Source organism: Macadamia integrifolia, chromosome 5 (genome assembly GCF_013358625.1).
Source record: "Macadamia integrifolia cultivar HAES 741 chromosome 5, SCU_Mint_v3, whole genome shotgun sequence".
Lineage (NCBI taxonomy): Eukaryota > Viridiplantae > Streptophyta > Magnoliopsida > Proteales > Proteaceae > Macadamia > Macadamia integrifolia.
In genome coordinates, this window is record NC_056561.1 from 43,323,162 (window position 1) to 43,339,894 (window position 16,733).

At 40.0% G+C, this 16,733-nt stretch overlaps 1 protein-coding gene across 8 annotated transcripts in view; it reads left to right on the plus strand.

Moving 5' to 3' along the window:
* The window catches only part of LOC122079548 (transportin MOS14), a 93,296-nt gene that overhangs the window by 11,230 nt on the left and 65,333 nt on the right, over positions 1-16,733 (plus strand). For all 8 annotated transcript variants that reach the window (XR_006140462.1, XR_006140463.1, XR_006140461.1 and 5 more), the window contains exons 7-8: positions 9,589-9,717; positions 9,938-9,999. Coding sequence is in view for 5 of the 8 variants with exons in the window: in XM_042646101.1 (XP_042502035.1) it covers positions 9,589-9,717; positions 9,938-9,999 (191 nt within the window). In the remaining 3 variants the exon portion in view is untranslated. The remainder of the gene's footprint in view (positions 1-9,588; positions 9,718-9,937; positions 10,000-16,733) is intronic.

The following is a 16,733-nucleotide window of genomic DNA, read 5'->3' on the forward strand; positions in this document are numbered from 1 at the left end:
CAAAGCTTGCCTAGGGAGCCCCGAGTTGTATATATTTCTAGCACTGCGAATTTGAGACAGGATTCCTTTGGGATGCCAATGATCGAGCCATAAGAAGGTGGAGGTGCCATCTCCAATGCGGGTGAGGATAGCTCTAGAAGCAACAGATCTCAAGGAGAGAAGCTTGTGCCATACCCAGGAAGCATCAAAGGGAGTGCTGATCGACCAAATGGTTTCTTGCCTGAGGAGATGGGAATATACCCAGGCCACCCAAATGCTTTTCTTTTTACTGACAATCTTTCATACAAGCTTGAGCATGCATGCCATGTTGACATCCTTGATGCGTCTCAAACCAAGTCCCCCTTCATTTTTAGGAAGACATGTAGCGGCCCAGCTAACGGGGCGAAGGAAACGAGAGGCCTCACACCATTTCCAAAGGGATGAAGCAAATAAACACTCCAACTTTGTACAATCATCTTGGGAAGACCATATATACCTGACCAGTAGATATAAGAAGCTTGAAGGACTGATCGGATGAGCACCAGACGGCCCGTAAAGGATAAAAGCTTTCCTTTCCATAATTGGAGACGCTTTCTGATGATGTCCAGCATAGGGGAGTAGTGATGGCTCGAGAGTCTTGCAGGGATAAGCGGGAGGCCCAAGTACTTAATTGGGAGAGATCCCAGGGTAAATCTTGTGATCTGAAGGATAGAGACCTTAGAGGCTTCCGATATCCCCGTTAAGAAGATGAGAGATTTCCTCGGGTTGATGCGAAGCCCTAACATCATAGAGAATAAGTTGAGGCAGTTCATAATATTATGTAGGGAGGTGGCATCCGCATGGGAAAAGATCATTAGGTCATTAACAAAGGCAAGGTGAGTGAGCCTGGTGGTCTTGCATTTAGAGATGGGAATGATGGATCCCTGGTCTGTCTCAGATTGAAGACTTCAGGAAAGGACCTCCATAGCAAGGCAAAATAAGTAGGGGAAAAGAGGACAACCCTGATGAATCCCAGTGGAAGAAGAGATGGAACCAGCTGAACTGCCATTAACCAACATTGAGAATTTGGGAGAAGCAATGCAATGGAAGATCCAATTGGTGAAGACTGGAGGAAAGCCCATCAAGTTAAGAACTAAAGTAATGTAATCCCATCTCAAGGAGTCAAAGGCCTTATGAATATCAATTTTCATTAGAGCAGCTGGAGGGTGAGATTTCCTGTCAAATCCTCGAACTATGTTATGGCAAAGAAGGATGTTATCAGCAATGGATCTTCCCGGGATAAAGGTAGACTGGTTATCAATAACAAGGGTGTCAATGATGGTCTTGATTCGGTTGGCAAGGATCTTTGCAATAAACTTGTAGAGGAGATTGCATAGAGATATCGACCTGAAATCATTCATTGTGTCTGCACCCTCCTTCTTGGGAATGAGGCAGAGGAATGTGTGACTGATGGCTTTGATCTGACTGGGGTTGAAGAAGAAGCGCTTGATAGCTTTAATAAGATCGTCTTTGATGATGTTCCAAGCGGATGTGAAGAAGCCCATGCTGAATCCATTGGGCCCCGGAGCTTTGGAGGCTCTGTGGTAAAGGATGGCACTAGTAATCTCCTCATTAGTGGGAATGGCCCAGAGCTTTGGAGCAGCAAAATCCGGAATAATTTTGTTTATGAGCCCTTTAGGAATAGGCAGCTGCAAGGGAGCTTCCGGGTTGAACAAGTTCTTGAAGTGGTTAACACCGCCTCTTTTATTTCATCCACCCTTGAGACATGAGAGCCATCTGGATTGAGTAACATAGTGATGGAGTTGAAGTTGTTTCTAGCCTTTAAGGATCGATGGAAATAAGAGGAGTCTAAGTCTCGTAATTCCAACCAGTTGACTCTAGCCTTTTGCCTTAAAAAAAATTTCCTCCTGAGCCAATAGGACTGACAGGTTTGCAGATTCAGATTTTTCTTCTTCTGCAAGAGAGGTGTCTTGAAGGTCTGATTGAAGGCAGATCTGAATTGAGGCCAATCGATTCTCGCAATCATTAACAAGAGAGGAGATGTTTCCAAAAGTGTTAGTATTCCAGAGCTTTAAGGCTTCTTTAACATTTATGAGCTTCCTGGAAAAGGCTATGAGGGGGGTTGTGAAGGCTTGGATAGGCTTAAGCCATGCTTCCTCTACAACCTTAGAGAAGTCAGGATGAGAGGTCCACATGTCAAAAAACTTAAAGGGTTTAGGCCCAAAGGAAGTATAGGGATGGATAGAGAGGAAAATGGGGCTATGATCTGAAATGGATGGGGGCTCAAAAGAAACATGGGAAGACGGGAAGTTAGAAAGCCAGGCCTCATTAACAAGCATTCTATCAAGCTTACAAGCGACACGGGAAGGGCTAATTCTTTTGTTATTCCAGGAGAACTTCATGCCCGTCCAGCGGAGATCATCCACCGATAGGGCGATAGGTCCTCAATGCATTCATTGAAGGAACTGATGTTTGCCAAATCTAGATGCCCTCCCCCTTGTTTTTCATGGGCATAATGAACAACATTGAAATCACCACAGATTCCCCAAGGTCTGGATCCCAATTGCCTAGCAAGAGAGCGAAGGTCATTCCAAAGGGAGTCTCTCTCATTCATTCTGTTGGAGGCATAGACAACAGAGAAAAAAAAAGCAAAGCTCTGGGTAGTGTCAGAAATGGACAGATGAAGCATTTGGGAAGAGGCAAAGAGTAAAGAAACAAAGGAATTTTAGGGTCCCAGAGGATACATACTCTCCCATTTGGATGGTGAGAATGGTTGGTGAAGAAAGACCAACCATGGGCAATAGCAAAGGCTATTCGGGAGAAGGAATTCTCTTTAATGTGAGTCTCCAATAAGCAACAAAACCCAGGACGAAGGTCCTTGATCAACAAATGGGTGGCGGCTTGTTTACTTGGGGAGTTCAAACTCCGAAGGTTCCATATTAAGGCTTGTGACATCAAGCAAGGTTTGATGGAGGCAACTCATGCTTTGTGTGGGAGGAGCACGGGACTTGCTACGGCGTTGGTAGGAGCAGTTTAAAGGGGGGCTACCGGAGAACTAGGGGAGACAGGAGGGGCTGGCTTCAAGGTTGGTTTTTGTCAGGGCTTTCGGCCTCGCATTTTGGTGATAGATTTGTTCGAGGGAACAGACCCGGCGGGCAGAGAAGGAGGGTTGAGGCGGGTGCAATGGGTCGAGGATAGAGGACTCAAAGTGTTGGAAACAGGTTGAAGGGAGTTTTGGTTAGACGGGTCAAGATTGTCGTGGGAGTGGTCGTAGGTTAGAGGTGGGTTTAAAATAGGCGATGGGCCAGGGATAGGCGGATTATGGATATGGGCTGGGACTGATAGGCTAATGAGGGATAAAAACCCCTGACTTTCCAGAAGAGAAGTGGGAGGGTCAATACATGGTTCAACCAGAGATTCGAGTGGGCTAGGCATGGGTTGGACCAATGTGGCACATATAAAAGGTAGTTTTGGAGAGGTAGGGCAAGTGGATACAAAGTGAGAGTTTTCTAGGGTGACGTCGCAGCAAGTAGCAGGCTCTCGGCTTTCTTCTATAGAAGTCTCGGGCATCTCAGAGTCGTTGTTAGAGGATTCATCATCGGAAGAGGAAAGATCTTCAGAGGAGGAGGTAGTAGCCGATGAAGCAGAGGTACTTTCACCAGCGGATGGGACTACCTGGGAGCTGACAGGAGAGTTGTTGGTAGGAGTAGAGACAGGGACAGGGCCAAGCCGATGATCCGATTCCTCTTTCGATAGCAGAATCGAGAAACGATTTTGACCAACGGGTAAATCGTTAGAAATAACCCTCGGGCAAAACCCATATGTGTCGGCAGGAGCTTGAGGCAGCCGACGACGCCTCGCACGGCCTCTTCCTCTCGTCGGAGGAGTGATGAAAGGTTGATCATCCATAGCAGACATCATTGATCTATCTCTGCGGGTAGAGGCAACAATGGGAGCAACCGCCTGCTCTTTAGGCAAACACGCTGCTGTGGTATGGCCGAAAACATTACAAAGCAGACATTGTGGGGGGGCACCAATCGTAGTGGATTGGTTGTTGAAAATAGGGTTCCTCACCTTCTTGGACTGAGATGGAGGATGGAAGAGTAGTTGAAGCCGGAACTTCAACACATTTCCGAGTATAAGCCAATCTGTCCTTATTTGTCCTAGCATCAGAGTAGATGGGTTTGCCAAACATGGAGCCGACGGTGCTCAGCCCTCAGAGCACCAGAAATGAAGTGGGAGCCCAAGTAGAGATATCCAGAGGGGGATTGTGGAATAGTCTACTCTGTTCAACAACAATTTCCTATTCCAAGATCGGAGGAAAATAGGTTTTCGACCTACAAGCCAAGGTCCTCCCTCCACGCATCGCGCCTGAAAACTTGAACAAGAAGAATCCGTGATCCATCAAGTTAGTCTCTACCGTCCCTACAGGCCTCCATTGTTTCAAAAGAGACTGTTGTTTGAGATTTAAAATGTAACCGCAAGCGTACGGATCAGTGTAGCTACGGGTCGAACATAGGGAGAACAACCACTTTATTTTTTATTTCTTTTAATAATGCGAAAGTGAACTGATTAATGGTTGTGATATAATTCTAATTACCGTCCTAAACATATGTATCTAAAATAACGTCCTAACCATTCGTCATCTAAGAATTTAAAGACGCAAGCCACGCAATTAAAATTAAATAAATAAATAACTGAAAATAAACAACCCACGCAATTTAAAAAAAATGAAAGAAAAAATAATGATGAAATAAAAATAAAGTAAAAGAAAGGGAATAAAGCTAGAGAGAGACTCACAAGTAGGTTTCTCTACTTAGCCCGAGGGATGCATCATAATATGAGTTTCCCTACTTGACTAGAGAGTCACTCTTACAAGGGTTACTCTACTTGGCTTTAGGGAAAGGGAGACAGTTAAAATAAAAGCAATAAATTGATGGTTCTATGGCTAGGAGGGGCAAAGCCAACACATACATTAATTGACATAAAAAAACTATTACAAAAGTGATTAAAGCAAAAATAGAGAAGAACTAGAACTAAAGAGAGAGCAAGAGAAAGAGAGAGCAACCAAAAAAAAAAAACTAGAAGTAGAATGAATTGTCTCCCCTCCTCTTACATGAATTGTATTTATAGGGAATGGGGAGGTAGAGTAACAATTTTCTCTTTCCTAAAAGGGAGAAACCCACAATTGATTGTGATCTTTTGAGTCCAAAAGTGCTAAGATGGGGGAGAGAGAAGAGAGAAATAAATTTGGAGAAATTTCCTATAATTTTTTTGCTTATTTTCTTTCCTTCTTTTTTTCTAATTTATTTTTCTTCTTTTTCTCTCTCCTAGGGACGATTTTCTTCTTGCTTTGTGTGATTTGGACAATCTTTGGTGATGATGTGGAGGAGAGAGAAGATTTGGACAATCTTTATTTCTCCCCTTTTTTTCTCTTTCCTTTTTTTTTCTTCTCTTCTTGCTTCCACGATTTTCCTTGCTGCTAATTTGATGTGGAAATCCCCTCCATGCCCTTAGTGCTTTAAGTGAATGAAAAGCATGAAATCTTTAACAAATTCTCTAAAAAAAACAACCATGAGATTCGAACTTGAGACCTCTTGGTGAGCAAGAGAATTTTGCACACTATAGCTCACCAACTACACTAGGTAGTTGTTGTTACCAAAAACAAATCTTCAATCACTTAAAGATGTGGTCCATCAATCCTTGTTGGCATTTGGAATATTCCTTGTACCTCTGGGACAATTGCAAACGGGCTGGTTCTGCATCTCGGTTCAGTTCTGATCCATTATTCTTTTTCTGGCCCGAAAATAATAATCATTTGTACGGGTGACCAAACGAATGTGTACTTTTAATTGAACACGCCCATCTTGCTCAGAATTTTGTCCTCTTCGCAACCATGAAAAGAAATAGGACCTCTTTACGTGTAAAATTGAAGATATAGTGCCCGATAATCCTTAAGGCCTTGAAAATATAAAACCTGGAAAAAGAGAGTAAAACCTAAGGTAGCTCTATTCTAAATATGTAAAATGCATGTTTTACTACCCTAGATTTCACACATAAATGTGCTCAAGAACTGTTTAACCAGATGGAGAGGTGGACGATTGCCAAGGAAATGTCCAACAAGTGAGGAAGACCATCTGGAAACTTCCTCGTTGAGGAGGCCCGCCGGACATTTAGCAAGCAGAGAATCGACGATAGTGCAGTGTGGTACAAAGTGGAGGGGTAGCCCATCAACAGGGGTGTAGATGGTATGGTTATGGTGGGAGTTCTAGACATTTTCAGGGGTGGTGGAGGAAGTTGGACGAAGGAGGGGTTCAGTGGTTAGGGGCAGAAAATTAGGGATGGACTCTGGAGAGGAATCAGGCGGGGGAGAAGGCCTCCCAGTAGGAAGGTCGGTCATTGGGTCGGAGCTCAGGCGGGGCCATTAACATCTTAGAAGCACCAAAGCTCACCATTCTCCACTCTGCTATTCTTGAAGCTCCAATGTTGCCATTGAAGAGAGTGGTATCATCCAGAAAATTTTTATATAGGAGGGAAGAAGAATGGAAAACAAATTGATTTTGAAGAATAGGAATGAGGTTTTGAGCAAAGCTTTTGGAAAGTTTAAGTGAGAAGAACCAACCTTAGGAAGAAAGGGGTTATTTGTCTTGAGGTTTGTGTATACTTTGAACAAGGCTGTTTAAGGGTTGAAGCAGTCCCCGAGAGCTTGACTGGATAAATTTAGCAAGGTTTTCCTTCCCCTTCCATTGATTTGATTTCTTCCCTTAACAACCCAGTTACTTCTTTTATCTTAAATTTAATCGTAGTTTTGATCATGGGGCCTGCGTGCATTTGAGAATTGAGATCCATAATCTGGATTATCAGATTGTCTTTGGTATTAGAGCACTTGGCCATGGATACCTATGTTTTCAAGATCAGAGTTCATTGCTCAACAACAAAATTGCTATTTTACTCATAGTTGACATGCAAAGTAACAGTTTCATCTTATGGTTTGTGATGGTGATGTTATTAAAGTCCAACGAAATCACCATTGAATCCGAAGATGAAGTCTTCATTAAATTCTCAATATTTTGATGGTGCTTATTGTGAGATATTTGAATCTTTCCAACACATCATTAAAGTTGGTGGACAATAGTTGGAAGAACGAAAAAGTATAGTTGATTGTGATAGCAATTTGTGCATGCTAAAGCTTTCTCATCTACGATAGACGGTTGCTTTGAAAGTATTGATTGACAAAGTATGCTTAGAGTCGAAGGAGGTGACATCAACAATGTAGCCATAGGAAGAGCCGAAAGGGTCAACAGAATTGCAAGACCGCTCTAGTGTGAGATAACAAGTAATGATAAATGGGGGTGGTGAGGATTATTATAGTTTAAGAAACAATTGACTTTATTGCAGTGATGCATGTTCTACATATTGAGTTTGTTAGGGCCTGCATGATAACCATCATGTTTCACTATTTCTTATTTTTTATTTTATTTTGGGTTTCTGGGAACAAAAAGATAATAGAAATCCATTTGCTAACACCGGTTCATGTTTTTGTTCCTAGGAATGAATAGGGACCAAAGGGTTGCTGAGAGATGGAAAAAAGGAAGCATCTTGTAGAAACTTCTCTATCCCATAATTAAGAGGGAGAAATAGGGGTTGCTTTTTAATGAGCACATGATTAATTTGATGGGCAAAGAAATATTTTCATGTTAAAAATAAAACACCCCCAATGCAACTTCAACCACCCCCCACCACTGCCGCCACCACCACCACCTCTTCCATTGCCACCACCTTCACCTCCACCACCGCGACCACCTCCTCCACTGCCACCCCCACCGCCTATGCCAAAATTTTGGGTATTGAATGACATTTTGTAAATTTGTGTAAGTTCCATACACATAAATTAATATGCACTTAACAAAAGCATTTCTATTTCTTTTCTAGCCCGAAAGTAGAAATTACTACATGTGATCAAACATGTTTTTTTGCCCTGATTATGGCCCATAAACAGAAATACAAAAAACCATATCTAGATTTAGCCCATAAATAGAATGGTTATCGTGCAGGCTCCCCCATATATATTTGAAGTTGAGAATACTTCATCAACATTTCATCTTGTGAACTTAATTCATGGTATTGGTGCGGAGAATGAGATATTTTTCCCTTCTACGAAACTCGAGGGTGAGGTTTTTTTCAACACTTTGGGAATTGATGCAGTTGCAATAGACATTAATCCCATATGGAGGCTTGTGTGCAAGCATAGGAGGCCGATGAGGTGTTGGTAGCATTCCAATGGGCTGAAGTTGACCTTTGGATGGTTATATTATAGGTTGGGCCTCTCATTTTTTTTTTTTTTTTTTTTTTGGGTTTCATTGTAATGGGCCTAATTTATAAGCCATAAAGTGGGGATAAAGTTAGTACACGAATTAGTAGTTAAGCGTTTGGTTTAGAGTAGAATACTTATTAGCTATATAGAATTTTGTTTTGAGTTTATTTACTTTGTGTGTGTTAGTGTGATAAGGAGTCATTTTTTTAGTCAATTTAGGAATTTTAAAAATCTTTATATATTTCATACACCTTATCAATAAGAAATGATTTGAGTAAAGAATGAGTTTTTATTTATTTATTTTAGTTTTGATGCTGTTGAGCAGCGCATATGGGATTGGTGTCCCATACGTGATTTTTTCTCCTCTTCTGCCCAAGCAGAACGATCTCATCTTTGCAAAAACAAAAGCAGAAACAACCACACAATAAATACATCAAAGTGCAAAATAAAGAAAAACAGAAGTAAGCAAGTTTTATTAGTGTTCATCAACAAATGATGACCAGATCACAATTTGTAGAAGATAATACAAGGACAGAAGAAGATACTCAGCACTTACAGCAAAAGAGATAAGTTCTTTATGTTTCCCAGACCTGGATAGATGCAAACAATCAAGATCCTCCAGTCACCTTCAAGGCTCTTTTATAGCTTGAGTCTAGCTACAACCAATTACGTTGTCTTTTAGAATCATAAGTGTTCCTCCTTGAGGTCTAATAATTATTGCCTTCAGAACTTTATATCTGATATTTAATGAAACACAACAGATGATAGAGTAATTGAATATGACAGCAACTGTGATTACGTCCTATGACAGTGGCCACTTTGTGCAAATGCCATATATAATCATATTGAATCCACCTCCTTGGACCCTATGAAGGTGAGACTTGCACCTGGTTATGGAATTTTAGATGTATGTTATTTAAGACTCACAGAAATCTAAGATTATTGGTCCGAAGAAAAAAGTAGGATGGCCTGTTAAATAAGAATTTTTTTATTCTGAAACTTGTACAGCATTCACCATTTCACTCTTTATGTGGAAGAGCAAGGATTCTTTGGTCAAGTTAAGTTTCCTACTTAAGATTTTGATGATAACAGATATCTCTGTTACTACTTAATATTTTATCATCCTTGTATTTTTACTCTTTATATATATATATATATATATATATTTTTTTTTTTATTTTGGAGAGGGGGCTTAATTTTTCATTTGTTTTTGTTATGTAATAATTTGTTTGTGAAAGTCAATGTTGCATTTCTTTCAAGGTGTTATTTCCTTTGAGCTATGCTTTCTTTTACAGTGGCTGCCCCAGGTATTGCTATACAGAGTACCTTTTCTTAAAGAAGTACTTCTCCTACCAGCTCTAACCAGTGGAGATGAGAAAGTAATTGGTGGTCTTGCTTGCTTGATGTCAGAAATAGGGCAGGCTGTAAGTGTTCCATCCATGATCTGGAATTCAAAATTTTTGGTTTCACTTGTTTTTTGAGGATTGTCACATGTCAGCAGACATCAGTGTTTTTTTTCTGAGGAAGTCACCGTTATCGACATTAATAACAATACTGCAAGGATGCACAGAATTTGTTTCAATAACTTTGTTTGAAATATATTTTTCATGTTGTAACTAATTGTCCTATTGGTTTGTATGTTAGGCACCAGCTTTGATTGTAGAAGCAAGTGCAGAGTCACTTGTGCTTGCAGATGCACTTTTGAGGTTGTTCCTATTGCATTCTCCTCTGTAATTGGGATACATTAGTTTGCCTCATGTTCTGCAAACTGCAGGAGTCCTGTTGTAATTTTTACTCGCTTCACAACATGTACAATGTTTTTACATAGAAGTATTATTGATAGCATTGGCAGCAGCCTCATGTTCTGACTGCAATACTCCTGTAGTGTTTTTACTCAGTTTATCAACATATACATTGTCTTTACATACAAGTATTATTGGTAACCGTTGGCAGATGAAATCGTATGGGATCTAAAAAGGCAAGGTATTCTAGTTCTGGACCCTGTCAGGTAGGCTCAATTATGTGAAGTTGCCCATTTCGTATTGGTGGGTCCAATGGAAATTTCCTGTAGGACTTCAAAAAATAAGCTTTAGGAGTGCGTAGCTGCATTGGTTGGTACTTTTAGGGTTTCGTTTTTAGATTCTTGAAATCTCTGTATTTGACATGCCTGGCTATTTTTAAGAACTTCGGTTGTACCTTTGTGGTTTAGAATCTGATGTCATTTCTTTTTTGAGTTTCATTGTTATGCTGGGTTAATTTTAGGTGTGCAAGAGATGTTAATTTGGTTTGAAATCCAATCTCTGTGGGAATTGAATTGAATTAATTCTACTTATGCGTAGGTCAAGCCTTCCAATAATTAGGTTTGACCACAAAATGTTACAAAAAATTTAAATACAAAAGCGAAAACACCTAATATGGTTTCTACTTGAATAATCAAGAAAGTATGGATTGAGTGGTCTAAACTCAAAGAAAATTTATAGCAATACTCAGCCAATAGGGTCTACTGAAACTTGCAGCCAGGAGAAATATGATCATTTTCTGTTCTTTCCCCTTTCTTTTGGATTGAAAGGTCAAATAATGATAAAGAAATAAGAGGCTGGTTGAAGGGACCAATAGTCAAATATAAAGCTGCTGAAAGATCAACCTGGGATCTGGCAAAGCACAAATGGCTTGCATAATGGATCTAAGAAGAAAAGGTACTATAGAAGATTAGAAGGCATGCTCACAACCCCATGAAGCAAATAGATACACACAAAAACATTACTCATCCTTTGTTTTAATTGGTTCTTGAACAAATTGCAGGAGACATCTTTACCTGCAATTTGGGGCCTTAAAAATCAAGGTCTTTAACAATATCCTGAACCACTTGCCTGTAAGATGCTTTACATTTATAAAATATTCTTTTCTCTCTATTTCCCAGACAAAGCAAGAAATGACTGCAGGTGAGAGCAACAGTATGGAACTCCGCTTCTTGTTAAATCCATAGCATCTTGATTGGATAATCAGGCTAGGAATTTCCTCAGGGCAAGTCCACCGCTGGCAAATATCTCCAGCACTTTTTACCCCACCATGCAGGTAAAAGGACAGGCAAGCATAGAGTGGGTGACACACACACATCTTTTAGTGATCTTCCTTCCTCTTTTGGTGAGGTGTTCCACTATTGATATCTCCTGTCTACTTGCTGTCCATTGGAGTAAGATCTTTATATTCCATATCTTCAGGATCCAAATTTCTTAACTAGCAGATTTAAGAGGTTAGAGCATAGCTAGTATGGATTGCAAGAACAAGCTCCATTCCAAGTTTCTATCAAACCCCAGCGTTCTTCCTTTTATTGCAATTGATGGGTTGGTTACTTGACTTAAATGGAGGGCTAGAGGACTTCAACAAGTTCACATCTTCCAGTCATTAAAATTTCTGTTGAGTCTAGGAGCCCAAGTAATGTAATCGTCCTTATTTGATTATGCTCCAGGAGTGAAGCATACTTTTCTTCAGAAATTCTGAGAAGATCTGGGAAAATGTGTTGGAGACAACCTTCTCCACACCAATGGTCCATCTAAGATTTTATAACAATCCCTCTTCCAACCTTCAGTTTCACCATCTGTTTAAAAGCAGCAAGTTTATTTATGACATCCCTTTATATGCCCATGCCACAAATAATATCAAGATCATTTGTCTCACATCTGCTCATTTCACAGTATCAAGCTGTAAGCACTTCTCTCCAGTGGCTGTCTTGGTCTGTACTAAATCTCCATGACTTTTTTGACCATGGTGCTTGATTTATAACCCTGAAGGGTCTCCGAAGCCAACCCATGTTTTTAGGGTGAGTAATCTTGCCCCAGCTGACCAGACGATACGCCTAAACATCCCAAAGATGGTACCTCTCTAGCTTTCCAAGAACTAGCAGAGAAAACCAGACTAATGGATAAGGACATAACACAAACTGGAGCACTTGATGAAATTGCATTTATTAGGATCAATATCCCTCTTTGCAAAAGATGCCTCTTCTTCTGAGAAGCAACTTTCCATCTGGATGTTCAACCTTTCTTTGACTGGTCCCATATTTTCTTTGATTTCTAGTTCTTTCTGATGAGTTATTGTAATGTGATCCTGGTTCAGTCCTTGCAACAGAATCTAACCCATTAGACTAGGATTTGGACTTGTTCCGGCGTGAATACTAGTGTGGGAAGCTCTCTTGATCTACATCATAATCCCTGGAAGGTACTAGGAAAAGTTACCTCTTACGGACGAGGCAGCCGATCTGACCCAGATTCACTACATGCCCACACCAATCGGTAATCACTTCACTTTGTCTGTGTTTTACTTGTATATCTTGAACTGGAAGTTACCTCAAAGCACCCAAGGATAATCCTCAAATTTCTCATTCATTGGTGAGAACTGAGATGCCTTACTAAAAACAAGTGTATCATAAGCAAACTGTGCATGTGATGCAGAAAATTGGGACTCAACAGTTCTGAAACCTTCCAAGAAGTACTCAGCGCTCAATATGCGTATTATGTTCCCTTTTTTACAAATTAAAGGTAATTGTGGGAGACCTCATTCAAGTTTAATTAGGTGTTCTGTGCATGACAGACTCTATCACCATTGAGGTTGCAGTAGCTTTTATGGCTTGGGAAGATCGTCTGGTGTGGATGTTCAGCAATTAGTGGTTCAGGGAGATTTTCCTATTGTGATTGGGTAGTTGTGGGATGCCAATGATTTTAGGATATAAGGAATATTGGAGTGGCTTGTTGCATTGTATTATCTCAGCAGTCAGCAGTTCTTATTCTGTGACGTTTCGAAATTGACTCTGTGTTGGATGGTTTGTCGAATTGGGGGAATAGAGATTTGATCTACCATGGGTCAAAATCCTCAAGTCATTGAATAATTCTTTTTTACAAATTATTTAGAAGCTCATAAATATGGAAATTATTGGGAAGAATGGGAACATTCAATTGAAGGAAGTTGAACAGAATAAGTCTCTTAATTTTCTTACAAAGGTCAATTGGGAGAGAACAACTACTTGGCATGCATCACTTGCTTTGCTGTTGTCATGTACGCAGTGCTGTATCACCTAGCCAAGCCTGCGTGACACTATTCTGTGTTGAAGAATGTGAAGGCTGTGGTCTTGCTAGGCCTAGGCACTCTGTCTCTGTTTGCGAACTGCTTCCTTGCTGGGCAGAAAGTAAGGTCTATTATTGCTTCAATGAAACATGAGGTGAGGTGAGTTGTAAGTGCTGCATCAAGTGCAGTAATTGCCTTTTAAGGTTTCAAAATTGATTTCGCTGAGTTGCCTAACGAACTACCTCCCATATGTCCAGCATACCGTTAAAGTTCTTTGCCCTAATTAACCTACCTATTGCATAAAACCTGCTGAACATGCTGAATGAAGAGACAAGCTGATGAATTGGAATGCCTGCTGCATTTTCATGCCTAAGAAGGATGTTGGTTTTAAGATGTGAGTGTATAATGGATCGATTGGTAAGATCATTGTCAAATTCCACTCTTAGATTTTGTGTTAAATGATGGTTGATTCATTTTCTTTTCTAGGACAGACTTGTATAGTGGAAGATAGCCATTTGAATTGTCCTTCATGAGCAGCTGGGTGTGTTTTCAGGTCTAATCAATATTTTAGCTTCATCAATGTTATGTGATAGACAAATCCTACTAAAATTCCGATCCGATTTCTATAGGATGGTTATCAGACCTGAAATTTAGCATGGTTCAAGATCTCGCCGAGATCTCGCTAATATCTCGTTTTTTCAAAAAGGCGAGACGAGATATAAATAGTACAAAAACTCGACCGAGATCTCGTCAAATTTCACCACATCTCACCAAATCTTGCCAAGATCTCGCCAAATCTCGCCTCTCTTTCTACTTTTTTGATGAAAAAATACTAAGTAGCAAGGATTTTGGTGCTTTTGGTTGAGGATCTCCATTCCTACACTTGTTGAAGCTTAAAGAGTAGAGAATATTACCTCCTCATCCACATTTGGAGTTACTTTTCATATATATGATGTCTTTTAAATTCTTATGATTATGTTGTGTTATGCGTTGATTGTGGAATGTGGATTGTGGAATAGAGCATAGTAGCCTAAGGTCTGAAGAGTACGAAGTCAAAGTACAATTTTAGGTTTGATTTTTAAAAAACTGATGTTTCCATTGTGTTTAGAAGGCGTAAAATAGGGTAAATACCAACTTTCAGGGGCTACAAAGACCATATAGCCACCAAGACCAACCACCGAGTCGACTGGGAAAAAATACATGATTTCGGTGAGATCTCTCTTTTTTGGATTGGTGAGATGGGGGGCGAGAGTGAGATCTTAATCCTTGAAATTTAGGAGTGGCTCTTGTGAAGTAATTGATGAAAAAATTTAAATGATTTAGGGCTGGCTCTGGTAAGTTGGAAGTTGTAGGAGAGTTTTATGAGGTGGTATGGACATTTGATTGAGTGCAGTCTAAGGAGTCATATGATGCAGTTGGGAGGAGTTAGAAGACCAAGGGATAGATCGCAAATGCCATGGGAAAAATTGATAATAAGAAATATGATTCTATGGATGGCTTCAGGATGACTAGAAACACAGCTAATAGCAAGTAGAGTTGAATTGCGAACTGGGAGAAGGTGTAGTTTGGTTGACTTTAGGTTTATCAGCACATCAATCCAGACCTGTATGAAGAAAGCCCATCACTTAAAGCATTAAAATTGAGAATTTCACCCCCAGCCATAAGTATTAGAGTTGATTTCTTTCTAGTCATGTTAGTCGTTATATGGTAGGGATAAAAGGATAGAGATAGAGAAGGATGGTGTCAAGCTAGATCCTGCTGTTGAGAGTTGACTTCTTAAATGGAGCCCATAGGGCATCATAGGCTGGTCCAATGGAACCTACGGTTACGTAGTCACATGAAGAAAGAAATAAGAGGGGGTGGACATGAATGCACACCTTTCTGTTTTGAGTCAGAATTAAAGTTTTCTGGTTTGTTTATTTATGTCTTCCTAGTCAGTTTTGGGGTAGTTTTAGTTTTCCATGGTTCATCTTTAATATGGTAGTAGGAATATTTCAAGGATCCAACATAGGATTTTTGTTATCACAGTTATTTATTTCATTTTTTTTTTTTTGTCCACTTAGTCAATGAAGATTTGGAATTAGGCTGATGGTTTGGCTCTCTTTCCAAGTCATTTGGAGGCATTATCCTTTAAAGGATCTGTTGCAATGCTAGAACAATAATAACAAACAACCAAGAAAAGACGAAGATACAAAAGGGAGGAAGGAGGAAGGAGGAAGGAGGAAGAAGAGGAGAACTGAGAAAAGGATAAAAGAAGCTATTGAGTAGGGAATGTCTTCAACCCTACCGGAGCAATATATTTATCTCTAAACCTTTAACAAAGTTACAAAAGTACCCAATCTACTTGACTAACAACTAATAATTTTATAACCCATATAACCACAGAAGACAAAACATACATATAATGACAAATAACTCCCTGTCGTACGTAAATGAACCTTAATAGGATGTTTAGGTATGATTCTTGGAGACCTATTTTGTGCTCCTATTGGAGGCGTCTTCTAATCAAATTTATTTAAGTATTATGTTCATTTGGCAAACCGCTATCCATTGGTAGGATGGATGAAGTGGACATGTGCGTCCGGAGTGCTATGTGATCGGCGTATTCCGTTAAAGCTTAAAGGAAAATTTTATTGGACTGTTAAACGACCGGCTATGATGTATGGTGCGGAATGTTGGGCAGTTAAGAACGCCATATAGATAAACTAAGTGTAGTGGAGATGGATGTGTGGCAAAACTGGGAGGGATAAAGTAAGGAATGAGCATATTAGACCCAAGTTAGGAGTAGTTCCGATACATGGTAAGCTTTGAGAACGTTATTTGAGGTGGCATGGCGATGCTTACAGACCTTGGGATGCACCACTACGGAGAAATGATCAGATTGAAATTGAAGGCATTGAAAGAGCTAGGGGCAGGTCTAAAATAACTTTAGGAGAAGTGAGAAAAGACATGCATAGCTTAGGACTCGTTTCTTATATGACTTCGAATAGAGCTGATTGGAAAGCGAGGATCCATGTAGCCAACCTTACTTAGTTGGGATAAGGCTTTGTTGTTGTTGTGGCAAACCCCTATCTATTGATCAACAACATCTTTTTTCCATCTAAACCCTAGTTTCTTGGACCCCTCCTTAACCTACCCTTAAAATCCATAATCATCATCCCTGCAGCACGCTCACCAAATTATCAGTATCCTTTTGCACCATCAAAGCCACCTAACCCTCTTCTACAGGAATAGATGTGCTCGTAAGAGTGTGAGACTCATTTCTAAAACTCAGTCACTAAATTCAATCTCCCTTAAATTCCTTTTTTTTTGCTCAACTAACTCAAACTGAGAACCCTGTATGTCTTTTTGTGAATTACCAACTTTAACTATAGTTATA